The sequence below is a fragment of the Athene noctua genome, chromosome 1, assembly GCF_965140245.1.
Source record: "Athene noctua chromosome 1, bAthNoc1.hap1.1, whole genome shotgun sequence".
Lineage (NCBI taxonomy): Eukaryota > Metazoa > Chordata > Aves > Strigiformes > Strigidae > Athene > Athene noctua.
This window is the reverse complement of record NC_134037.1, coordinates 66,864,046-66,887,510: the sequence shown is the minus strand read 5'-3', so window position 1 is coordinate 66,887,510 and position 23,465 is coordinate 66,864,046. Positions and strand designations below refer to the sequence as shown.

The window sequence follows — 23,465 nt, the reverse complement described above, 5'->3', positions numbered from 1 at the left end:
GTTAACCCGAGGGGGGTTCCCTAAGCTTGCTTTGTGAGGGAGGGCTTGCTTCTTGAGCCTGAACATTGTGCGAAGGGCATGCCCTGCTGAGCACATTGCTTTGGTGTTTAGCATTTTCTCTTTAACTTCTGCAAAATTGCAGTTCCTTCCTAGGAAGGCTGCCTGTGGACCTGTGGATGTATTTTTATAAGGCATGAGGATATAATGCGCATCTCAAAAACCTGGGCTGTTTCATCTCTGTGCACAAAGTTTGGTTTGATGAATAACAGGTTCTCTATTAGACAGAAGTAACTCGATTGTGTTTTCTATGTATCTGGTCTGAGATGACGCTAATAAGAATAAATTAGGAGTGTTACTGAATGGAATTCAATATGTAAAATTAGTGGGCTGATGTCCCAGGCAATGGCAGTGACTGCGGGAGGAGCGGTGGATCCGGAGTGCAGGGAGACCGCAGCTTGCAGCGGGCTAAAACGCTGCTTTTGGGTCCTTAATAAAGTGGGAGCGAGAGGGGAGGGAAAAAAAAAAAAAAAAAAAAAAAAGGGTTGGGGGGGTGGGAGGAGCCGTGAGAAAGCCGGGCATCCTGATTTGCACGAAAATACAACTTAGATTTGCAACTGGAAGGCGGCTGCTGGGGAGGGCCGCGGCGGGGCGGGCGGGCACCAGGGGTGCGGAGGGCGGGGAGGGAGCGGAGGAGGGAGGAAGGTGCCGGCATCTCCCTCTGCTCCGCCGGCAGAGCCGGCCAGCGCCATGGGGAGTAGGGAGATCACCTGCAAACCTGGACTTTCTGGAGCAGCCAAACTTGGAGAGCGGAGGAAAGGCTGAGAAGAACGACTGAGTGAATGCATGGGTAGCAAGAAAGCCCCCGTTTTATTCCTGCGCAAACTTGAATACCAATTAACTTTTTTTTTTTCTTCCTCCTGTTTCACACGTTGAAACTGGCTGTTTTCAGCCCACAAGGTTACATGTGAGGAGGAGAAATTTAGGCTAAAGAATTGTAAATGGTTTTGTGCATGGGGAAGATCTAGACAGATTTCAAGTTGTGATTTCAGGAAAGAAAGGTGGAGGGGAGAAGCCTGGAGAAAAGAAATTTGGTGTGCAGTTTGAATAGGCTCGGTCTGGAAAACAGTCACTTTTCTGCAGCTCCTCCTTTATATGGGATTTAAACTCCGGGATCGCAGTTCAACACCTTGAAAATGGTGGTTTTCATCAACACAAAGCTTAAATCTCTCATGAAACTTTTCAAGAGAAAGAGTAAGTAGTTGTGCGTGCTGGCTGTCCTTTCGGGAGGCAGCCGAGTCCTGCAGGAAAGTGCAATTCTCTTCGGCTTTGCTCCTGCTTTCCTGAAGCCTCTTTTTAAGTTTATCTCGCTCTTCTTCGCTGAGTATTTTGTTCTGTGCAGAAGCAGCTTTATGAGGTGCTTTAGGACCTCTGCTTTAGGATACTGTTGCTTTTGAAGTCCTTTGTCGTGGTGGTTTTGAAGGAGCCAAACTTCTCGGTGTGAAACGAGCAGCTGGGTGAAAGGCTGAGCCTCTCGGTCTCACCTGCCGTCGTGTGCAGGTCTCACCTGCCGTCGTGTGCAGGTCTCACCTGCCGTCGTGTGCAGGTCTCACCTGCCGTCGTGTGCTGGGGCATCCTCCCGGCATCTGTCAGTCATCTGTCTCCGCTTGGGCAGCTGCTGAGTGCATGCATAGCTCTGGGCTTCTATCTCTGAGGTACCGTCAGAGAGCTTGCTCTGAGCCGAGCTTTGTTTTATAATGATGCTCTAGTTTCAGACTGGCTTTTAAAATCGCGATTCTTCATTTACTTCGGGAGGATAGACAAGTTGCACTAGAGAGAGTAGTCGGCAAATATGCGCAGCCCTTGTGTCGACTAGTTTTGATGCCCATCACTGATGAGCAGTAAACTTGTAATTTTGGTATGGTGGGACTGAAGCCGGACAGTGGGCTTGGCGGCTGGGATTTCCCTCCTCCTCCTCCTCCTCATCCTCCCCCAGCCTTACTCCCCTCCCCGCCTGCCAGCTCAGCCTGGGATGGCGAGGGTCGCTTTTCGGGCAGGATATTGGCTATACCTATCAATTTTTCTGTAATATTGGGATGATTGGTGTTGTAACCAGGTAGGTGATGACTTGTCAGTTTGTTGTGATTTAGGTTTGACCCCGAGTTAGCAAGGATGGGAAAAGCAGACACAGACTGAATGTGTACCTGCCCCATTGCAGCCAGTGTGTCTGCAAGAGGGGTGGGGACTCAGGACCAAGCCACCTCAGAGATGAAGAGACCAATCAAAAGTCTTCAAAAACCTTTTTCGAGGTCTGATACTAATCTGAAAAAAAGCAAGGAAAGGCAGTTATGAACCTCCCTCCCCGCCTCAAGGTCTTTCAGGACAAAACAGGCATTGAGCATTAGGCAGTAGATAGATTTTGAAGCAAAAGGCATAGCTTATTTTCTTTAACAAGTGCCGATGATTTCCATCTGAAATGATCCTGGCAGATGCACAGTGGTGTTAGGGAAAGAGTCATTTTTCAGATGACAGGAGGCTGTTGCCTTATTTTTGCTTCTCAGTTTACTGCTACCACAGAGGCATCAGACAAACTTCACAAAATGATGCTACAGCAGCAAGGCAAGCGAAGGGAAGATGCGGAGCTGGCAGCAAAGGCCAGGTGCTTGGGAGCCAGCACAGCTGTAATGGCTCTGTCTGCTTTGGAGAGCTAAAAGCAAGGATGTGCAGCATGCTGGCTGAAGGCCAAAGGGTGCCTGGGGAATCATAAAATATGACCCCAACTGCCCTTTTCCTGTTATTACAGGGTGGAGGGATAAGGCCATTCAACTGTAGAAGTTTTTATTGATGATAAACTTTAAACAAAAGGTAATGGCTGTCTCTCGGGAAGCATAAATGATAAACAAATCTTAGCAATATGTGCTTTGGCTGATTCATTGCTAGACTGTCTGTAGGGAACCTTGAACTTGAGCAAGGTCTGTATTTTATTTTCATGTGTGTATTGGCTGAGAAGAGGTGGCCAGAGCAATCCCTCTTCAGTGTTGTTGTGCTCTGAGCAGTGTTTGCCCAGGGAGTTGCTGTTGTCCAGATCTGCTTTCCACTCACAGCGATGGAAAGTAGCTAATTTATTGGCTTCACTGGAATCGTTGTTCCTGGTTTGAGCAAGCGTGAGGTTAGAGAAGGTTATTTCCCCATACAAATGAACCTGTCGTAATCTCTCATAGCAACTGTCATGTTCCCAGGGTCACCTTTGAGCACGAGGAAGCTACCCTGCAACACACAGCGCCTGGCGGGATCAGGGGATGGGGAAACTGGTCTCGTTTGTGAAGACTGGGAGCTAGAAGCAGGAAAACAGAGTTGCAAGTTCAGAACAAATACAGCACGGGAGTTGTATTTACTCTGTAACACACGAGTGTTACACGAGTAAATAAACACAGGAAGAGGGAAAGGTGTTTCGTACATAACATAAATTTAGACTAGAAATGAGAGGAGGGTTTTTAACTGTCAGGGAAGTGAAGTTCTAGAGAGTGTTTTGATGGGGCTGCAGTGGCAAACAATCTTTTTCATTTTAAGATGGTGCGTGACAAACTTACATGTGGGTTTTCATGGTATAGCTGTCTACTGTAGCATTTAATTTTCTTTTTCTTGTCTCTCTGCAGCTGTTTCCAACCTAGATGAAGAGAGTAGATGGACTGTGCACTACACTGCTCCGTGGCACCAGCAGGAAAATGTCTTCCTGCCCTCCTCGAGACCACCTTGTGTTGAGGACCTGCACCGACAAGCCAAGCTGAACCTCAAGTCAGTACTGAGAGGTAAGATGCTACTGCTGGCACAGACGTGTCCTAAAGGGACAGCAGTTTTTACCAGACTCCTTGCAAACATATCCAAATTGCAGGCTTTGGAAGAAGCTTATTTGTTTTTCTGCCTGCAGCACATCAGGAACGTTAGCGGGATTAACCCACTCAAATGTAGGTATAGGACAAATATGCTTTTGCTATCAAGAGACAAGAAAATGTGTTACCTGGCAGAGCACTCTAGAATGGGAAAGGGGAAAATCGTGTGTCTTTTGGCCATTTCCATTTAGTCTTTGGAGTGTTTCCAAAACAGTATCTTCAGTTTCAGTAAGTTCTGAGTTAACTCCATTTATACTTTAGTGTAAGAAGCACATCAGAGATGTTTTATTTGGTGATTACTTTCGTTGTTGTACGGTGTCATTTCCAGGGATGCGGCTACTTGTGAGAGGTCGGAAAAGGCACGGAGGGCAGAGAAGGGAAATGGGGAAGAGGACACTCACAAGGACTCTTTCAGTAGTGAAAGTGTTTTTTTGCAGAAGGGTGCAGTGTATTTTTAAGGACCGATTTCTACCCTTAGTACCTTCACTGGGGCAGTCTGGCATGGGAGGCATTGTGTTGTGTTAGTGCAGCCATGAGGACAGAGGCAGGCAGCCAGCAGGAAGGACTGCAGAACATCTGTCCCTGGGCTAGAAGTAAAGTTTAAAGTTACGGCTGAATGTCTGTGTTCTGGAAACGGTTAACCTAGATTTTTCTTTACATTGGCTATTTAACAAAGGGGGTTACCCTGCAAAGAGCCAACTTATTTCAAGTCCCTTTTTGTTTCAGCAGGAACTGCAGGTACTTGATATTTTGCAGAGTTAACCTGATTTAAAAGAACATTGTAATTTTTGTTTGTTTAACACGACATTTCTGCTTGTTAAAGCTGCAGAAAACTTCATTTTGTATGTCTGAATAGAAGAGTGCTTGGCGGCTGTATTTTATTTCTTTTGTCATTTCTCCAGTTAATTGATTTTCACTGTCTCTTACTAGGTGCCTTTTGTTATCATTTAATGGGGAGTCTTGACAGACAGTGTTATTAGCTTGCGCATGGCTCAGCAGATAGCCTGTGTGTCCTCTATACTTATTATTGTATTAATGCATTTGTGCAGCCCTTTAGCCTTGAAATGTTTGCTGTTCCCTTGCAGACACATTTACCAGTTCTTTACAGAATAGTTGCTGCTTTATATTAAAAAGTATACAGCTTTTGGTTAGCTTTTTTTGTAAACTTTACTCATTCTGTTTTTCTGTTCTCTGGGACTGTTATCAAAGAAAACTGTATAGGCTAAAATGCTGCTCTGATTTTCTTCTGTTTTGTCAGAAAAGTACTGCAGTTTCCTATACTTTTTCAATACATTTCTATCTAATATATTTGTGTGAAACTAGGTAATATATACTGCTTCCTGCAGCTTACACACCTGAAGTTATTTCTGTCTGCTGGAATTTTTCTCTGGAGCTGCACCTGGTCTTTATAAACCAAAATCTATTCAGACTACTGCAACTTACCAATTAGCTATATGTGTTAAATAAACTAGCTTGTGCACGTGATGTAGGACTCCTTGTTAATGAACTGGATTTCAGTTTCATGCTTTCAGGGTATTAACTGAGAGAGAGAGAAGAAAGTGTGATGCCTTCACCAGACCTCAAGCTGCTGACATAGTCAACAAAACTCTACTATTTATTTGTTTGTTTATTTTACCTCAAGCACTTTCCCTGGGTCATGTTTATTCCCTAAGAGCAGCTTTAAAATACCTCCTTGCTGTGGCCTGTAGCTGAGTAGCTACAGCATGAATTGAACACCATTTTCAGTAATTTCATTCTTGCCTGTAGGGGTTCTGCATAGTAAGAGAGTCACTGACTGAAGTTTTATCAGTTTTACTCTGCTGCTGCTTCAAGCAGCACTGTGAAATCAGGAAGACACCAATGCTTCTGATCACATTTGGAGGATTGGGTTAAAAGTTCTGTAGCCAGAGCTGAGTTTCATTCTGTGTAAAAGTGCTGTTGAAGTTGTGATGTAATTGTAACAACAGCCAAACTGCTTTTCCACCTGTTGGTTTAGAAAAGACAGTTTTCCAAAGCTTCTTAGTGGGTAGGAAGTAAATTCAGTGCTGTGTGTTTATAGCATAGAAGACCTTGAAGAAAAGTGGTCTTATGAGAAGCACCGTTGGGCTATCATGGGAACTTTAATTCTACATTTCTTGACCTACCTCGTGATGAAACTTGCATTTTGACACCTCTTTGGTGTTTCAGATTCATTGGTTGAGGTGAAGTGTGTGCAGTAGTACAGCTGCATGTGACCCAACGTGCTGCATGGGTGGTGGGGAATGAACAGTGTTGGATGACAAGGTGCGCTATACTCTGTGCAGGAAACAGTGGGATGAATCATCCTGTTCTCCAAAACCCATCTGCACAAACTGGAAAGGAGGAGAAAAAAGTGAAAGTAATTTTTTCTTTGTGGTAAATTGGAAGTGAAGTCATGGATGTGCACGGCAGTGGAGAACTACCTAGGTTTGGTAAGAGGGGATACTGCCTTGCAGTAAAGATACTGAAGCGCTGAGATAAATTTTGGGGGCTATGAAATCATTCAAGGTTTTAAGAATAGGTGAAAGAAACACAACTCAGAAATCATTTGTGTAAATTTAATCCTACCTTCAGAGGAGGTTGGGAAAGAAGAGATAACTTCTGGTGGTCCCCTCCATGCTGATGATGTGGTCCTGAGGGCTGAGCTAGTAGCTGTAGTTCAGACCATTAAAACACACCCATTTGAAAGTTTTCCAGTCCTTCTCTTGTTTGGATTATGATATCTGATGCTGGTACATAGCAACTTGATTGCAGCCTGTTAATTTGTTACTGCATTCATTGTCCGCCCCAGTGAATGGAAAAGTAAGTATAAAACTTAGGTAACAAATAGTAATTCACCTGTAGAGCACAACAGTCATTTAAACAACCTGTAGTTACTGATTGTATAAAATATTTCAAAATAATTCAAGCAAGGTGTTTTTGCCCATCTAATACGAACCAGATGAAATCCTGGCTAGCTTTTAAGACACTGCAAGGTCAAACCTATTTATTCTGGTACAATTTTAACAGCAAACTTTTGACAGCATGGGTCTAGCTAAAAAAATCTAATGCGATAGGAAGCTGTCTGTTGTCTAGAATAAACTTTTGAGCACCACTTAAAGAGCAGAAAAGCTATTATTGGTGCTTACCGTTAAATTGGTTTAAGAATAAAAAGTTAGGGGTAGAGTTGTTAAAATGTATGATATCTAACCTGTCTTGAGAGAAATCAGTACTCTGCCTGGTGATCTCGGCATGCTCTGCATACCTTTACAAGAAGCAGTGTTGTGTTTGGAGGAGGAAGAGATTTTTTTCATTAATTTTTTTGTGCAGTTTATTATTTTACTTTGTATATTATATATTAAAATGTCCTATCACACTGTCATAAAAATGTCATATCACACTGTGGAAGTGGATACAGCATGTGATAGATGTTGCATGGGGAGATTTTTTAGAGTTTTGTACCTGTGAACTAGCCTTTTACCCTTTTGAAATCAAGGGTAAATACTGTGCTTTTCTCTGTGAAGCTACTTTCAAGTATAAATGGTGAGATCTTGCATTTAAATTTGTTCATAGCTAAGGTAAAGTTATTTATCCTTCTTTAGGGATGCAGGTGCTCAGGTGCCGCCTGAAGTTTTAAAAAGCAGTGTTGTCCAGTAATCTGAATTAGAAAATTAAGGACCTGGAAGCTGAAAAGTTTGTGATGCACAGTTTATCTGTTACTGAGAACTGTAGTGGCTTTATGTAACATATTAAAATCCAGAGTTGTCATTGACTAAAATTAGTGGCTTGATATGTTTAACCCAGGGTACATTACTACATTTTAAATGAAAAGCACTCAGTGGCTTAATCTGATGGCTAGAGCAGAAGAGCAATATCAGGTGCACCTCACAGTCATGGTACCATTGCAGTGTGATTTAAACATTTAGAAAATTACTCAGTTCTTGGGTTGTGGTGATAGATCCCATTTTTTTAATGTTTCGTTTGCATTGGATAAAACAGGCTGTCCTATTTCTTTGGGGAAGTAGCCAGGAACTCGGAGTGCCTGCTGTAGCAGATGGGGTGACATGTGCCATCCAAGGTGTCTGTTTCCTTACCCTTGGGACAAGCCATTCTAACTGGCCTTTCCTGAGAGCCTGTTTTACATGGCCTCATGTTTTCATAGTCACCTTGTGGAAAGTGTTTCCCACCATGCAGGCGTTCAGATAGTGACTCCTGTGATCCATGTCACTGTTTCCTCCTGGGGAGCTGTGAAAATAGGTGACGAAGACGACAGATGGAAAGGAAGAGCTGAGGCTCTGCATGGGGTCAAGGTCCTCAAATCAATCCTGTCCCCTTGCACTGAGTGCTCTGCTCCAAGGCTGAAGGACTGCTTGGCATGTTTAGTCTCATGTTGCCAATGTCTACTGAGTGTCTGGACCAGCTCTGAGAGTCTGATCTGGGCAGTAGCAGAGCTGTGAGTTTAAGGTTGTTCTCAGAGTGGCATTGGTTCATTTTTTTTAAGGCAGACCATTATCTGTGCTAAAGGGGCAGTGCCACATACTGCAGTGTTTCCTACAGCTTAAGCAGAGTCAAGAGGGTAGTACTATAAAACAGCCCCTGCCCCTGACACGGTGCATTGACAGATCTGGTTTGTTGCTTTGTAGCATAGTCGGATTTAAAGGATTGTTGTCTGAAGAAGCCCCTTAAGTGCAGTGGTCTTCAGCTGGGAGCACAGGTACAACAGCAGTAGTATATAGCAGTGACTCAAATGTTTGGTAAAAAAAGTAAATTGAGACTAATCCTTATTTTGATAACTGTACTATAATCTGAGAATGACAAGGAATAGGGCATGAAGATGGGGAGGAGACAGAGCACTGCTGTAGCATTGCTTAAGTTCTTGGAGCATGTCATAAGTCCGGATCACCTTCCAGACAGGTTTGCAGCATTAGCAGTGTGTTCACAGGTGTAGGTCCAGTGTCCTAAAAGGAAACCTTAAAGAAAGCTGGAATGCACTGGCCTCATATAATCTTGCAAACTATGTTGAAGTGAAGAAACAGAAAATACTTTCCTGTCACACACCTGAACTTTCTTTGTGTCTGCATTTTTTGAACTATCCTATATTCTTCCTGAAACATGGATATTAAGTCAGTTCCAGTGATGGGAGCCAGAGCAGGGCATATATAGCCGGATTTCTGAGGCGCAGTTACCTTCCCGTTCCAGCAATTAGCAGATAGAGCACTTTTGGTTTAAAAAAAGAAAAAAGTGGGCGAGGATGGGCTCCACTGTTGTGTGTTGTCACTTGTCCATGAGCTAGGAGACAACAGGCATAAAGGGAAGTGGTGAAATAATGTTAAAGAACAAACACAGCCAGTCTGAAATGATACCAGGCTGTCAGGAGATAGCCAGCTCCTGAAGGGTCTTATGGACACACTTTCTGCACGGTTCCAGTTGCAGATGAGGGGCAGTGTCTTGTTGCACACTGCTGGGGGCTGCCTGGGCTGGCTGTCCTTTCCAGTAGATAACAAGGTGTCAGATAGGTACTGAGGAAGGTGTAGCTGTAAATAGTGGGAACAGTCTGACTTCCAGACTATAGCTGTGGAGACTTTCTGCACAACTGCCTGTACTTTGTGCCTTTTTCCCCCCAGGGTAATTGTGTTGATTCAGGCTATGTACATACTATAGGGCTCGTTGTTCCAGTGTCTGCGATGATTCATTTATTATCTCATCTTCAGAAGAGCTGGATTTGGCTGACTGTAGCTTCTGTTTAGATTTGTTGGCCAAATTCAAGGAATGTATTTAAGCAGCAGTGATTGAAACACTTGATTTGTTTTCCAGAAGACATCTGGTTAGCATTGTCAAATAAAACCGGATTTAAGTAGTTACTCATAAAGCCTCTATTATGTCTTGCTGCAAGACCCTCCAGACAGGTATGTGTTTAGCCTTTGTTTTCTCAGTGCATCTGCCAGATCACTGTTCAGATGAGCAATATTAGGGTCAGCCCAACTAGTCGATAATCCTGCTGAGAAGATTATGGATTTAAAATAATCTTATGTTTCATTAAAGAGCTGAAAAATAGGGAGGAACCACTTTACTAACAATAGGTCTGGTTCAGGTTCAGAGAAACGTCAGGATGTGAGCTCCCTACCAACTGAAAGGCTTAATGAAGTAAAAGACTAGGGATAGACCATATGTTCTGGAAAGGCCTTGGAGCTGTAAAATCAAAAAAAGAGAAATCAACTTCTTATTATTTTAGTTTCAATAGTCAGGTTAGTACCACAGGTTCTGCCCATGTATCCTGCCCTTTTTGCTGTTCCTGAATTAATTCGCAGTACATCTGTTGATGGCTTTGGCCAAATTTCATACTCCAACTGCCCTTTCTAATAAGGAATTTTAAAAAGCAAATATTCAAATGAAACTAAGCAGAATTTGACCGGGAGTCTACACTGCACGTGTTTGAAAGCTGCTCTTGTGCTGAAAAAATTAGTTACTTGGAAGCATCTGGGTTCCCTATTTTTAGGCTTAGTTATGTAGTGCAGTGCTGAGTGTAAAAACATACAGGGTGGTTGTATGTAGGTTGATTGCATGATAAATGTAAGTGAAAGCAATTCCAGTGAAAGGGTTAAAAGATGAAAATTTGTTTCAAAATTATAGTAACGATAATGCTGTTTTTTTCTTAAAACGGATTAATGTGTTTTCTTAATGTTCTATGATACAAGTCAGAATCAGTAGGGAGATTTAGCTGCAAGATTATCAAACCTCATCCCATTTCAGATCTAGGCCTTTAGTGGAGAGAAATTTGAACTGTTACTGTCTGTGGTGTAATTGTTTCAATGCTAGGTAAAGCAATTTCCATCACAAGGAATATCAGACTTTCAGTTGTTTCCCTTTTTGCTTTTATTCCTCCTTCCTCTCTGAGATTGAGGTGTTATACACGAGTGTTTGCAGCATTTTAGGTAGCTTTAACATTATGTGTCCTAAAAGAAAAAACAGTAAAAACTCCCTTCATATTTTCGTATTAGCTGTGTTAGGTTGTCTGAGAAACAACAAATATCCATGAAAATGCTAGAGAAAAAACAGGGAGAATGATTTTAATGCCAGCATCAAACATGCAAAAGGAAGCAAATAAACTGTTAAATTTAAGACATCTTGTCACCACTAAATGTAGTCGTATACCACACTTGCAGAAATTTAAATTAACTCAAGACAAACAGTGATAATTATTTTGAGCACTCCCTAGTGACAGCTTGTTAACAAATATAATTTGTAATGGCTGTTGCATTTTGGTGCCATTAGAAGGGTTTTCTGTTTGGCTAAATCATGCAGATTACCTGATGAATTAAGACTGGGATTAAATGTTTTTTAAAAGCTTCAAGAAAAGAAAGGAACGATCAACATGTTTGCATTGATTTAACCCTGTTAAAGGTATTTTCACATTGCAGAGTTCCTTTTAGTTTGGATCCTTCTTAGACTTGCATCTGATTTGGACCCTTGAAAATAAATCTAGCTGCATACTTGCTTTACTTTAACGTTGCACTTTCATGCCCCATTCTTGCACTACTGCAAGCATCTATGAAGCTGAGCCCCGAAGCAACTTGGAGGAGCCGGTTTGCAAGGGTGGGCTTCCCAGCCTGGCTGGGCATCCAGTTACCACACCAGGACACCCTTTCCAATGAGAGCATGAGCATATGTGCATTAGAGGGTATAGACCTAACATAAATACATTTGGTCACTTTCAGTAAGACTTCTTTGAAGCATCCATTCAACAGACTTCTCCATCACAGAGTCCAAGAGCCCTCTGTCAGGCTTGCCTCATCCTGTGGAGCCCAAGACATCTTTGTTTCTGGGAAGCTCCACACAGCATGTGTCTTTCAAAGCTGCCTGTGTGGCTACGTTTGGCTGCTTATTCAAGAGAGGGAACACACATAACAGTCTGATAAAAGTCTGATAGACCTTTCCTGTTACTTATCAAATAAGAAGGCCTTGCAGGAAAGAGTTAAGTTTTGCCGGTGGGTTAAAAACTTGCCACTTTAATATGGCACTTGCTTGTGGAAGAATTGTGTTGGGCACTGTGTTCACTGTCTCCAGACTTGTCTTACGCTTTTTTTGTCTTATGCTTTTATGTACTGGTAAAAATAAAGATCTTGAAATAGCTATACAAAACTGCATTTTGTGGAAGAGAGGGGAATAATAGGGAAGGTAGCTGGACTGGCAAAGGCTGATACTAGCTAAAGCATCTCAGTTGCACTGTTGAGCAGAAGTTTTTTCAGCTGGGCTGCCACAGTACTACATCTGTTGAAATTCTTGACCCATTAAACTGGGAGTCTGAACAAAACAGCGCACTGGATATATCATGGCTGAAGTTCATGAACTTGCTTTGCAGTCAGCATTGGTTACAGTTCAGTTGTTACACAAGTGCATCATTGCTGTGGCTTTACAACATATTTTAAAGCTTTGATATATAAGTACTCTCTGTGATAGTCAAGTTCTACAGATGATATGGGGATTTATATATTTAAGGGAAATGGGATTTGGTCCAAGCTGAGTGAATTTTTGGGAGGAATATGAAGTGGTAGAGGCAAGCTGTCTGCCTTGTATTTAGACCATGGACAAAAATAGATGCTGCACTGGAATTAAGTTGAGCTGCTTTTTTTTTAAAGTCATATTTAGCATGCGATATTTGTCAAAAACAAGATTGCCTTTGTACAGCTCTGCTTTTGTGTACAGCCTGTTTCATCCACACAGAGCGCTGTGCATTCTTCTCCGCAGTTTACAAATGAGGGACTCATAAAGAGGCACAGAGCGAATGGCAGTAATTACAGTTAGCTTCACTAACCAAAGAGACCTTTGAACTAGGGCGTCTGTTTTAATTACAATGCCAGGCATAACCATTCTCAAGCTCTTTATCTTGAAAAGTTACTTCCCTGAAATTCTCTGGTTAACTGCGTAGTCCAGAGTTACCCTGATCCTACCCACATCTTACTGCAGCACTGCAAGCAGGCGAAGAGGCAGCTATGCCCTTTGAAGAGGCCCCAGTTTGGTAGGTGTGCTCAGAGCATGTCTCGGTACACACCAGTGTGACTGGTCCCAAACAAAGCATAGCTCTGACTTAAATTTCAGGTGGCAACCTTTTTGCCTGGTGTTCAGAGCACAATGTTAGGACGCTGGAGATCTAGCCTGTGCTCACCTCATCCTTAAAGAATTTAAATTTGTATCTACATGAAAAATACTTCAACTTTCAGCACTTTATTTTAAGCAATTATTGGATCACGCTCACATCATCCTCAGAAGTAAAGATGTTGAAATCCCTGTTACATTCTCCTGCCCCTCCTGAGAAGGGATGCCTGCAGTATTGCACCCAGCGTCGTCATTACTGGTGTGACGAGGAGAAGAGTTAAGGCACCTCAGGTTCTTTATCTTTAAAGATAAAGAATCTTCAAATCTTCAAAGATGAAGATTCCTCCCTGTCTTTATCCTGCAGTGCCTCACTATATACTCATGTGCTGCAGGCAGAGTGTAGATACGTGCTTGGACTCTGAATTTAGGAGGCATATACATGAAATTTAGATGGGTTGTGTTTGTAATTTAAGTTCTTGACTGGATGTAACCCAAAGTGATGTGCTCAGATACAGCAATGCTAGATGGGGGATCCAGGTCTTCTGACACCCACACCTGTCTGTCACCAACCCACGAGGTCCTAGTTGTCTCAGCTAAACTGGAAAAACAAATTCAAAATACACATGAAGTAAATTAAAATGATATGCAGTTATTTTTCAGCTTTGAAACAGAAGGTTCTTCTAAAACAGAAAGCAGTGCTATAGTACATATTGTGATTGTTGAAGTGCAACATGACCTGTAAAGTAATCCATCATTTTTAAAAGTTTGCTTTTATAAGACAAATGTATATTGTACTATAGTCTGTCTGGGTTTAGGTGAAATTTTGAAAAGCTAAAAGCTACTTGTAAGATAGCATTTGTAGTTGTGACTCAGGGAGGAATCTGGTTTATGGGTTTTTACAGAAGGGGTTGGCTACAATGTTTGAAGACAAAAAAAAAAAGAAGATCCCTGAGCTCAGGGAGTAGAGTGGTTTTCCAGTGATATGTGCAGTGAATGGATAAATGTGTTTTAATATACTAGTCAGCAGATTTATTTCTGTAGCTGACAGTTTAGCTGACTCTTGCAGTTAATAGCCTGTCTCTAATACAAAGACAAAAACCAAGAAAGAAAAAATCCCACTCTACAAAATACAAGTTACAACATGAAAGGCTCTGCCAAGAAGTCACCCTGACATTAGCTGAGATAATTTTTCAAGCATGCAGATGCAGCTGTCAGCTCATCGCTTGTCCCTTCTTGCTGACAAGGAGACAACAGGGGATGGTGCAAAGGCAAGTGAAGTATGCGCATGTCTTTCCCCTTTCTCCCTCTCCACTGGGGAGTTTCCATTTGGCAGCTTTGGGCAGGTCTGCAGGGCGGGCGGTGCGTCTGCTCCTCCAGGGAGCTGCTGCCCCTTGTCCGACGGGCATTTTCTCTTTGGCTTTTAGCAGCTGTTCTTGAGTTTCAGGTGCTGTTCTTGGATACGAGGCAAATTCATGTGTTTCTGGCACATTATCTTTCTGTCTTTCACTGCTTCACCCACCCAGTGGGATGGCTAGTTATGCCAAGCAAGTTGGAGTTGTTTAAATGTCTGAGTAACCTTAATGCCAAATTTCTAAGTTTATGCTTGTGAATATCATGGTAGTTTAATTCTTTAACCACTGTCTTTACTGGTTACTAATAAATACTTAGAAACACAGAAAAGTGGATCTTTTTGTATTAAACTCTTTCATACATACTTGTAAGAGTGTCTCTGAGTGTGTGGATGTAGACAGCTACAGAGCTTAAGGCCTGATCCTGCAACAGTCATGAGAGCAGTGTTTACTTACACGAGTAATCTCATTAGGGCTAATTTAGTGAGATTTAGTGAGCGATGGCTGCATGGTTAGGCCTGAGGCGTGGAGGACTGGTCCAGGGTGGTGGCAGAAAGCTGTGGCTCTACACTGCTGCTGGAGCTGCATCCTGGGGAGGTGTCCCAGGCTCAGATGGGATCCAGCCCTGAAAACAAGCACCTGGAGCTTTTCTCCTTGCAGCCACATCAGTATGGAGCACCCTGGCCCTGACAGGCAAAAGAACAGTTTTATGAAGAAGCTTGTGAAAAATGACACCTAGTCTTGAACAGTTCATTTACAATTAAAAAAGAATAAAATAAGGAAAACTGAAAATGACCATAAATACATCCCTCTCTGACATTTTCTGCTGCTGGCAGGCCAGTGCATTTTCCTTCATATAAACTTCCAAGATACTGCAAATAGTTTTAGTGGTAGGAAGCTTAGCAGGTACGAAATGTTACCCAAGTCGGTTAAAGGAGAGGAAAAGAGCCAGTGCATCCAGTCCCCCATCCCACCAAACCCAGCCTTCCTTCCATTGCGGAACAGTACGGTGTGTAGGTCTGGCTAAGCAGACAAGGTAAATGTTAATCCTGGTTTTCCACAGTAATACCATGTCAGACGAATTACTGAGGTGTCAGTGCTGTGCCTTCTGTTCACTCCGGTGATTTGTGTCTCAAATTATTGTATAAGAATATGGTTTCAAGTTGTTGAAAAAGCGGTAAATTGCCTCTGTTTGCAAGACTTGTTGCTTTGTGTTACAAGCTCAGGGTTACATGCGAGTTCCTTGCATGAAAGGGAGAGAGAAACCTGGGCTGTGAGGCCTTGGAGGTATTTCTATACACTTGGCCTGACTGCCTGACACAGAGGCCATAAGGTTTTACATAGAGAGGTTGAGTTACTCACAGCAGTGCTTAATTCAGCGCCTGTGGCTCAAAATTCTGGTGCAGAATCACACTCTGCATGGTTGAGCTCTCCGGTGCTGCTGGTACCTGCCCATTCCCTTGCTTACTTAGCATGAGGGAAGAGAGCAGAGGAGGGTGATGCACTCACTCACCTGCTGTCAGCGAGAAGCACATCCCCAGCATGCTTCTGTCTGATGCCAGGATTTAGCAAACCCTGTGGTAGTGCAATCTCGAGCAGACATGTGAGTGGTTGGATATATGGCAGTGACTTGGACATAATGTTATCAGGCACTGACAGCTTTAACGCATTTTCTGTCATGCATCTCCTGAACTTCATATCTACCTAGTTCTTATAACTGTGTAAATGATGAGGGGAACTTTAAAAGGTTTTTGACCACATTTTCCAAACACTTTCTTCATGCTGAAGTAGTACCACCCTATGAATAGCAAAACTCAACTTCAGGCAAATTTCCTTCTCCAAGAAGAGTTTAACTTGTACCACATAAATGGAGTAAATTGTATTATAATGTAATCTGACTACAATCATTTTTAAGCAATGTTTCTAATACAGAGGTGATTTTGAAATTTAGTGTATCGCTAGTACAGAAGGAGAAGGACAAGGACTAATCTATGGTTTTACCTGGCCAGAAAAGCACTTGAGGACATCAGAAGATGATAGGCAGCAGCATCCTGCGCACTCAGCCCCAGAAGCAGTCGGGTGATGAAGGGGAGGTAGTTCCAGCCTTCGGGCTGTGGCACTACCCAGTGCAGCCACCGATTGCAATTGCCAAGGCAGTGGCTCTTTTCTGGTCCTCCTGGGTCAGTGTTTGTGTAAACAAAACTGGTTCATCTGGGGCACAATAATGTTACTGCACACTTCAGATCAGGTACATGCAAGATTTTGACTGCTTGTCTGCAGCATGTGCTGCAGATTTAAACTGGCAGTCTCATCATCAGGAATGGGTGTTTGTGTCCTGCCTGATGCAGTCTCCAGCAGGTTGCCCTGGCAGTTCTTTGGCAGAAATAAGGAAAGGCTGTACACAGTTTTCTATATCGGATAGTGTAGGTAATGGTAGCCCTGCTGCTGGGTCCAACCAAGAGCGTGTATGTTCCTGGCTCAGCTAGCACTAATGTATTGCAACATTCTTAAAACGGAAGTTTTTTAATAACTGGACCTGGCTGTATCCTTTTGCCTAGTCAGCTTCAGTACAGGCATCTCTGAAATAACATGCATAACTCTAATCACTTTTTCACTTAATGTATAGTGCTCCTCTCTGTTCAGAGTTGTGGGAATAGGACAAGGTATTGCTCCTCTGGGAAAAAGGGAACATGTCTGGAGTCTTTCCTAGAGTATTTCTAGCTTCTTCATCAGTATTTTTTACATAAATAAAGACCTTTTACCTGAAAAATACAAACCTGATTGTTTACAGAATACTATGTGTATCTTTAATAATAGTGATGCAATGGTGGGGGAATGCCTCCAGCTAGAACAGGTTTTAAACAGAAGTTTCCACCCTTGGTTAAAAGATACCTGCCTAAAACCTCTACTGAAGTTTGTTGGCCTTGGGTGCAGTCCATGATGTGTATTTCCTGCAGTGCTGCAAAATGTACAGTGGCAGTGCGTAACTAGAAAAGCTGTTCTTGGGGACAAACCACCTTTTTGTTGGTGAGGCTCACCTGGCAGTTTATAGCAATTCTCGGTTTCTTCAGCAACATTGCTGCAATAGCTTCAGATGCTACTTGGATCTCATGTTGTGGACAAATGGAGGTTGTGAGCTTGATAAAACTACCCGTTTTTTATAGTCAGTCCACTTGAACTTGCAGTGGACTTGAGACCTTCAGTGTTGACTTCAAGTTTTTTGAGCTCTTCCGAGCTTCATGAAGTAGACTATTCTTTATCTTCATCTTCTCAGTTAGGAGAATAAATAAGGTCGAGCAATTAATATCAGAGCATGCATCTGTCGCACTCCAGAAGAGCCTGTCACCCTTGGGATGTGCCATGATGCCTGATGTTAGAGAGCCACAGGAGTGGCCAGCCAGGACCCTGGGCTTTTTCCTAAGAACGGGAGGAAAAATAAATGCATTCTTACTAGCAACTCATCTGAGGGTAAAACTTACAGTGCTTAAGTTGGCAACTTAACGTGTTAACCCATGCTACAAGTTGATGCAACTCTTTGGGCTGTTTTGTTCTGCTGTGCCCTGCTTATGTGTAGCTCAAACGGACAAACAGCCCATCAGGGTGCTCACATTTGTGAGCATTATGTGCTGGATCTGGCTGGATCCAGTGCCAAATTTGGAAGGGTGGTGGAGGAATTTGTTTTACTGCAGTTGCTAACAGTCATTTTTCACCCCCCTTCTGAAGTACAGCAGCTGTTTGCCAGATGCCTGCAGTGTCAGCATGCTCACACGTGCAAAACAGGTAAACAGGGTTACCAAACCTCTGTTCCTGAGATGTAGCAATTGATCTGGATCTCAAAATCCACCACCACTGCCCTTGGTCTTTGAATCGTGAGAAAAGTGACAGGTTTGTGCCATACTGCCCTTTTTGACCACATACGGAAGCACGTGCTAGGCCAGGGCGTACATCTGGCTCTGATGGAAATGGCTAGTTGTCAGACTGTAAGCTTGCCTTCTTGATGTCTGTGTGGAGGTACAGGGGAGTGTGCACTGATTAAATCCTCGTGGAGCTGTGGTTGCTCTAGGTCAGTGAACTTGTCGGCACGGAGTCCTCCAGACCTCGGTCTCAGAAGCACCTGAGTATAACAGAAGAAGTGTATGCTGGTATTACAGATTGTAACTTCACTTAATCATTTGCCAAGCAAAAGCCTCTCTGAAACCTTGCCCTCAATATAAACATGGCATGTTTTCCATTTTAAGGGGTATTCAAAAGATCAAGGTAGGGAGACAGATGATAGAGTCGCAGAAAGTCTTTGTCCAGCAAGTGATGATAAAAGCACTTTATGATAATGATAATGCCTGTACACAGAAGTATACCAAATACTTAATTTTATTTTTGCTTTCCTCATTTTTCAACAGATTCAGTCTCTGGAAACATAAAGCTAACAGTCTGACTGGGCTGATGAGTTTGGTTGCCGCATCTTGAACATTTAATTTTTCCTTATGCGCTGGCGTCTGTTATTCTTTAGCACAGTCACACTGAATATCAATTAGGAGGCGGGAAGATGATTGTGGAAAACCTGGGTGAGGGGGATGAGATGCTGACTGGGATTTAGGCCGTTCTGAGTGGGGAGGCATATTTGCTCTGAATTCTTTCTCGACTTTGAAAACTCTTCAGTATTAAACTACATGTACTCTGCAGTGACATGCAATTTTGAGATCCCTGTTTGCATTCTTCTCTCCAAAATCACAATAAATGGTCTCTTCCGTGGGCAGGAAGACAAGACAAGTGGTCAGTGCCAAAGTTATTTAGCAGATGGTGCTTGAGTAGTGAGCAACATCATAATTTCAAGTGTAAGGCACATAATGGATGTCTACCGGCCTGGCAAATGAGACCCCCGGTGTTACTCACATGCTTCCATCTCCCATCCTGCAAGATGCTGCCATCTGTCAAGACACCAAGCCAGGCCTCACTTAAATAAATAAATAAATCCATTCCCCCCTTCTTTCCAAAGCTTTTGCCATCTCCTGGGTTAAATAAAAGCCATGTGTATATTCATAATGTGTGGGTTTATGTATATAATACATGGGAGGTACAGAAAAGTATAGATGCAGATATGAGAAATGCACCTTTGGGTTCTGTTACTTCGGACAGACAGTGCTAAAGCATGGTAAACATTTTCAGAAAAATACTCTGTGGTTTTGTAAGTGCCATTATGCACCAAGTGTAAACAGTAATGGCTCTTGACATGGATCAATCTCCTCTTTCTGTGTCTTTCGGCAGAGTGTGACAAGCTGCGGCGGGATGGCTACCGGAGCTCACAGTATTACTCTCAGGGTCCCACCTTCTCCTCATCCTCCAGTGCAATCTGTGGAAGTTACCAGGATGATTATGAAGAAATTGAGCAAAAGGTAATGGTGGGGGCAAAGTGCTGGAAAAAATACATGCCTGGTGCAGTTCAGTTGCCGGCCATAACGTTGTTCAAATAAGGTAGGATTTTCTGAAGGTCATGAAGATGCTTATTCCTTTGAATTACAGTGATATTAGGTCATCTGATTTCCATAGTCTCTTAAAAATACCAGTTCTCCCCCTGCATTTATATAAAGTTCCCACTGGCATGTTCAGGGTGTGAAAGCCAGAGGAATTTGTTACTGTTCTGGAGAGAAGACCCCAGCAAGGATGGCTGTTTTGGATCTGTTAAGTGTTTACATTCAAGCAGCAGGAATAGCTGTTAACCAGCCATCAGTGTACAGTGCAACAGAGACAGTGGGCACTGGGTGGTTATGCAGTTTCACTAAGTAGAGGCTGTGTCCTAATGCATCACAACTCTTCGGATAAAGGCATGCAGAAGAATGAAAGATTGCCCACTACCTTGGGTTTATCAGCTTGCTTTCAGTTTGCTTCATTTGTTTCCTCTTTATATGCCCACATCTCAACTCCAGGTATGTTTATCTTAGAATCCAGAGACTGGACAGCTGAGCACAGGTCCTAAGAATGTTGTGAGGACATTGTTATATACACCAATTTATATACGTTTCAGTTACAGATCTAGTAAGTTGCATTAATGTTGTAAAGAAGAAAAGAAATTTTGCTGCCCTGTCCTTACCTTACCCTGTTGTGCCTGTGAAAGAGAAGCTAACTTTGGTGTTGCAGGCTAGGGTGTTGCTGCTGGGGTGGACAGAAAGATGCACTGGAGCCTGGCTGTCTAAAGCTGAAATGCTGGAGCTCCTGGGATTTTCAAGATAGATAATTTAGAATACTTTGCCACAAACTACTGTTGCTTAGAGCGTGGGAGGATATCCTTGATTGCAATGCAGTTTAATTTCTTTGAATTGTCACTAAACCATATGTGCCTCTGTAGCATGGACAAAATAACTGTCTGTACGAAGTGTGCAGATCGTGAGAACTCACTTTAAAGGGTACAGTGTTTTCAGTTCTATCCTCCATGGGTTTTAATCACATAATAAAAGGTGTGTGGAATATGTACAGTCTCTCATCCAGGTGGTGACTGCATTATATCTGTGTATTGGCAGGGAATGTTAGAGCATCTTGTTTAGCTGTGTGTGGTATGTACTGGCAGCGAGCAGAGAATGTAAAGCACATTCATACTGTGGAATGTATTATAACAGCAATTTGAAAACCTTGCTGAAATCAGTGAAATTATGATTTCCACTGAGGAAGGTATTAGTGCATTGTTGCTACTAATATACTGCATATATATGTATATGTTATCAGCTGGTCTTAGCCAGTGCTGTGCAGCATATGACCATCTGCATATGTAAAACTAATGTAACATTTTAAAAATATAAATACACTTTTCTTTAACAGTTTGAATGAGATAAGCATGGGTGAGGCCTCTTAGAGACTACGAGCTGTCATCCGTATCTTGGTTAAGGGTTTTTTGGAGTGTTAACATAATGTGTCACTAACAATTTCTCTGCATTCTGAAAAAAAATCAGTGCAACTAAGTATGCTTCAAGGATATGATAACACTTCCATTTCAAATTGGAATAGTTTCCTTTCAATATTTTTAGCTGAAAGGATGATTCAGAGCTGTGGAGAAAGATAGTTGCCAAAGTGATAGTCTTGGGTGTTACTGATTATCTCAGAACCTTAACCTTAACCCTGCCGCTCTTATTTGCAGCTCAGAAAGACATTAATGCCTTGTTAACTGCAGTGTGATTCTCCCCTCATATTATATAATTCAGTGTTTTGTGGGGTCCTTTGACCAGTATCCTTGTTTAATTGGCTTTTTTTGTAATGGCCTAAATTTTGCTCTTTTTTAAAATGTGCTCTTACCAGAACAGATCTCTGAACTTGAATTATAAATCCCACTGGTAACGTGCCAAGTAATTCTAATAAGTCTTATGCCTTGAGCAAATCGTATTTCATCTGTCAGAAGCGTTCTTCAGTAACAGTGTGGAACTGGGGTCACCAAAATCCCATGATTCAAAATGTGAACTCTTCACCACTAGCTGAAAGCTTTATAGCTTTGTTGTCTATTCAAAGCAAAAAAGCCAACATTTAAATTCTGTACATGCAGTACCTAATAGTTGAAATTCGAGAACAGCAGAATAATGATGAGTGGGTGAATAGCTGTTACTGGTTGGAAATTTACTTCTAAGTTGTCATAATTGCCAACTTGCAGAATAAACAGTGTTTTGCTGCATGGTGATTTCACAAAGGAAACCATCTTTCCCTACTCTCTTTAGTCTGCTTTTTAAAAAAATGAGGCCAGATATTTTGCCTGTCTGTCTACACTGGAGACGATATGAAACCATGGCTAGGTGATGCGAGAGGACACCTTGATCCACAAACTTTCTCATGTTTTGTGATATAAAATGAAGTTCTTGGAACTGCCCTGTTATTCTTAGGTTGATTCTTACAAGTTATATTAATGGGGCACACGCCAAGTTTCACTACAGTGTATTTCTGGTGATCCTAATTGAATTTGAGATTAAACTGGTTTATCTGGATTTTATATATTGCTACTGTGACCAGTATCCTTCTTATTCATCTTTACATACCACTGTTGGTGATGCGACTTGGGAGCTATTTCTGTCCTTCACTATCACTCTGTTTTCCGAGTGTCAAAAGATGGATTGAGATGTCACTTTCAAACTCTGGTTCTCCTTGAAGTTCTGAAAATGTATACATTCTGTACATTAAATGTATTTGTCTCTTGTGTGGCTTTTTTTCTCATTCTTTTTTCTTTCCCTTTTTATCACTCATTCTCTTTGTTTCTTTTTGTCTCGCTCAACAGTCTAGTCTGTTAGACTGCATCTCTCGGTCTTGCGTTAGTGCCTGCTGTAACTTGATTCCCTGGAGCAAAAAGGTACTTTGCCCACAAGTGGGACCATCCAGCTGCCATATCTGCAGCTTGATGTTACTTGTAGCATTTAGCATCTGTGCAGTCTTATTCTGTTCTTAGCCTTCAGTTGTTACCTGCTTCTGTTTTCTGTTTTATAAAATAATTTTTAAAAATCAACTGCTTAATGGAATAATGCCATGCTGTCTTTGTTTCCTTTATTTTTCCTCATTACTCCTTCTTGCCCAGATTCCAACATCCTCTGTTTACTTGGTTCACTGAAAATTTTATTTCTTTTTGTCTATTAACATTTGCCTCCTTTGAAACCACTCCCCCAGTGAACACTGTCTTTTATTTAAATGGCTGCCTCATTGTTTTTTAATTAGCCGAGGAAAACCCTTACTAATTTGGAGTAATGTATTTTTCTTAAATGATGAATGTGAGCTATGGAGAGTACTTGCCTCTAGGCGTGCAGTATATCATGCCTTTATTCCATCTATGAAGATGTTTGTATGCCAAAAACTTAGGTTATTTTTCCTCAGGTACTGTTATATGGCTTATGAACTTTGACTCAATACAGTCTGTTAAACTTCGGGTGCAAAAACATTTATTTTGCTCATTCATGGGGAAAAAAAGTGTATTTTTGCCACTGTACTCAGCCAAACCGTTAGTTGTCTCTTCAGTATCTGCAAGAGAGTGTTTAGTATCTTAAGTGAAACCAAATGCATTAACTGTATTGGCTTGAGAGCCTTGAAGAGTTCTAATCCAAAACTTTGGTGTTAAGAGGGGCTAAAGCAGTTGGGCGCTCAAGTTTGGAGGTGGGAATATTCGCTTGAGAGCCCTGAGGCATCA

At 42.1% G+C, this 23,465-nt stretch overlaps 1 protein-coding gene across 11 annotated transcripts in view; it reads left to right on the top strand.

The window, feature by feature from the left end:
- NHSL1 (NHS like 1) overlaps window positions 1–23,465 on the top strand; it is a 181,678-nt gene that overhangs the window by 128,070 nt on the left and 30,143 nt on the right. For 6 of the 11 annotated variants that reach the window (XM_074896416.1, XM_074896423.1, XM_074896422.1 and 3 more), the window contains exons 2-4: window positions 3,654–3,806; window positions 19,589–19,716; window positions 22,569–22,640. In XM_074896416.1, coding sequence (XP_074752517.1) covers window positions 3,654–3,806; window positions 19,589–19,716; window positions 22,569–22,640 — 353 coding nt within the window. Of the gene's footprint in view, window positions 1–748; window positions 848–1,016; window positions 1,252–3,653; window positions 3,807–19,588; window positions 19,717–22,568; window positions 22,641–23,465 lie in introns of those variants that run through there. The other 5 variants (XM_074896417.1, XM_074896426.1, XM_074896425.1 and 2 more) reach the window with 4 other exon arrangements.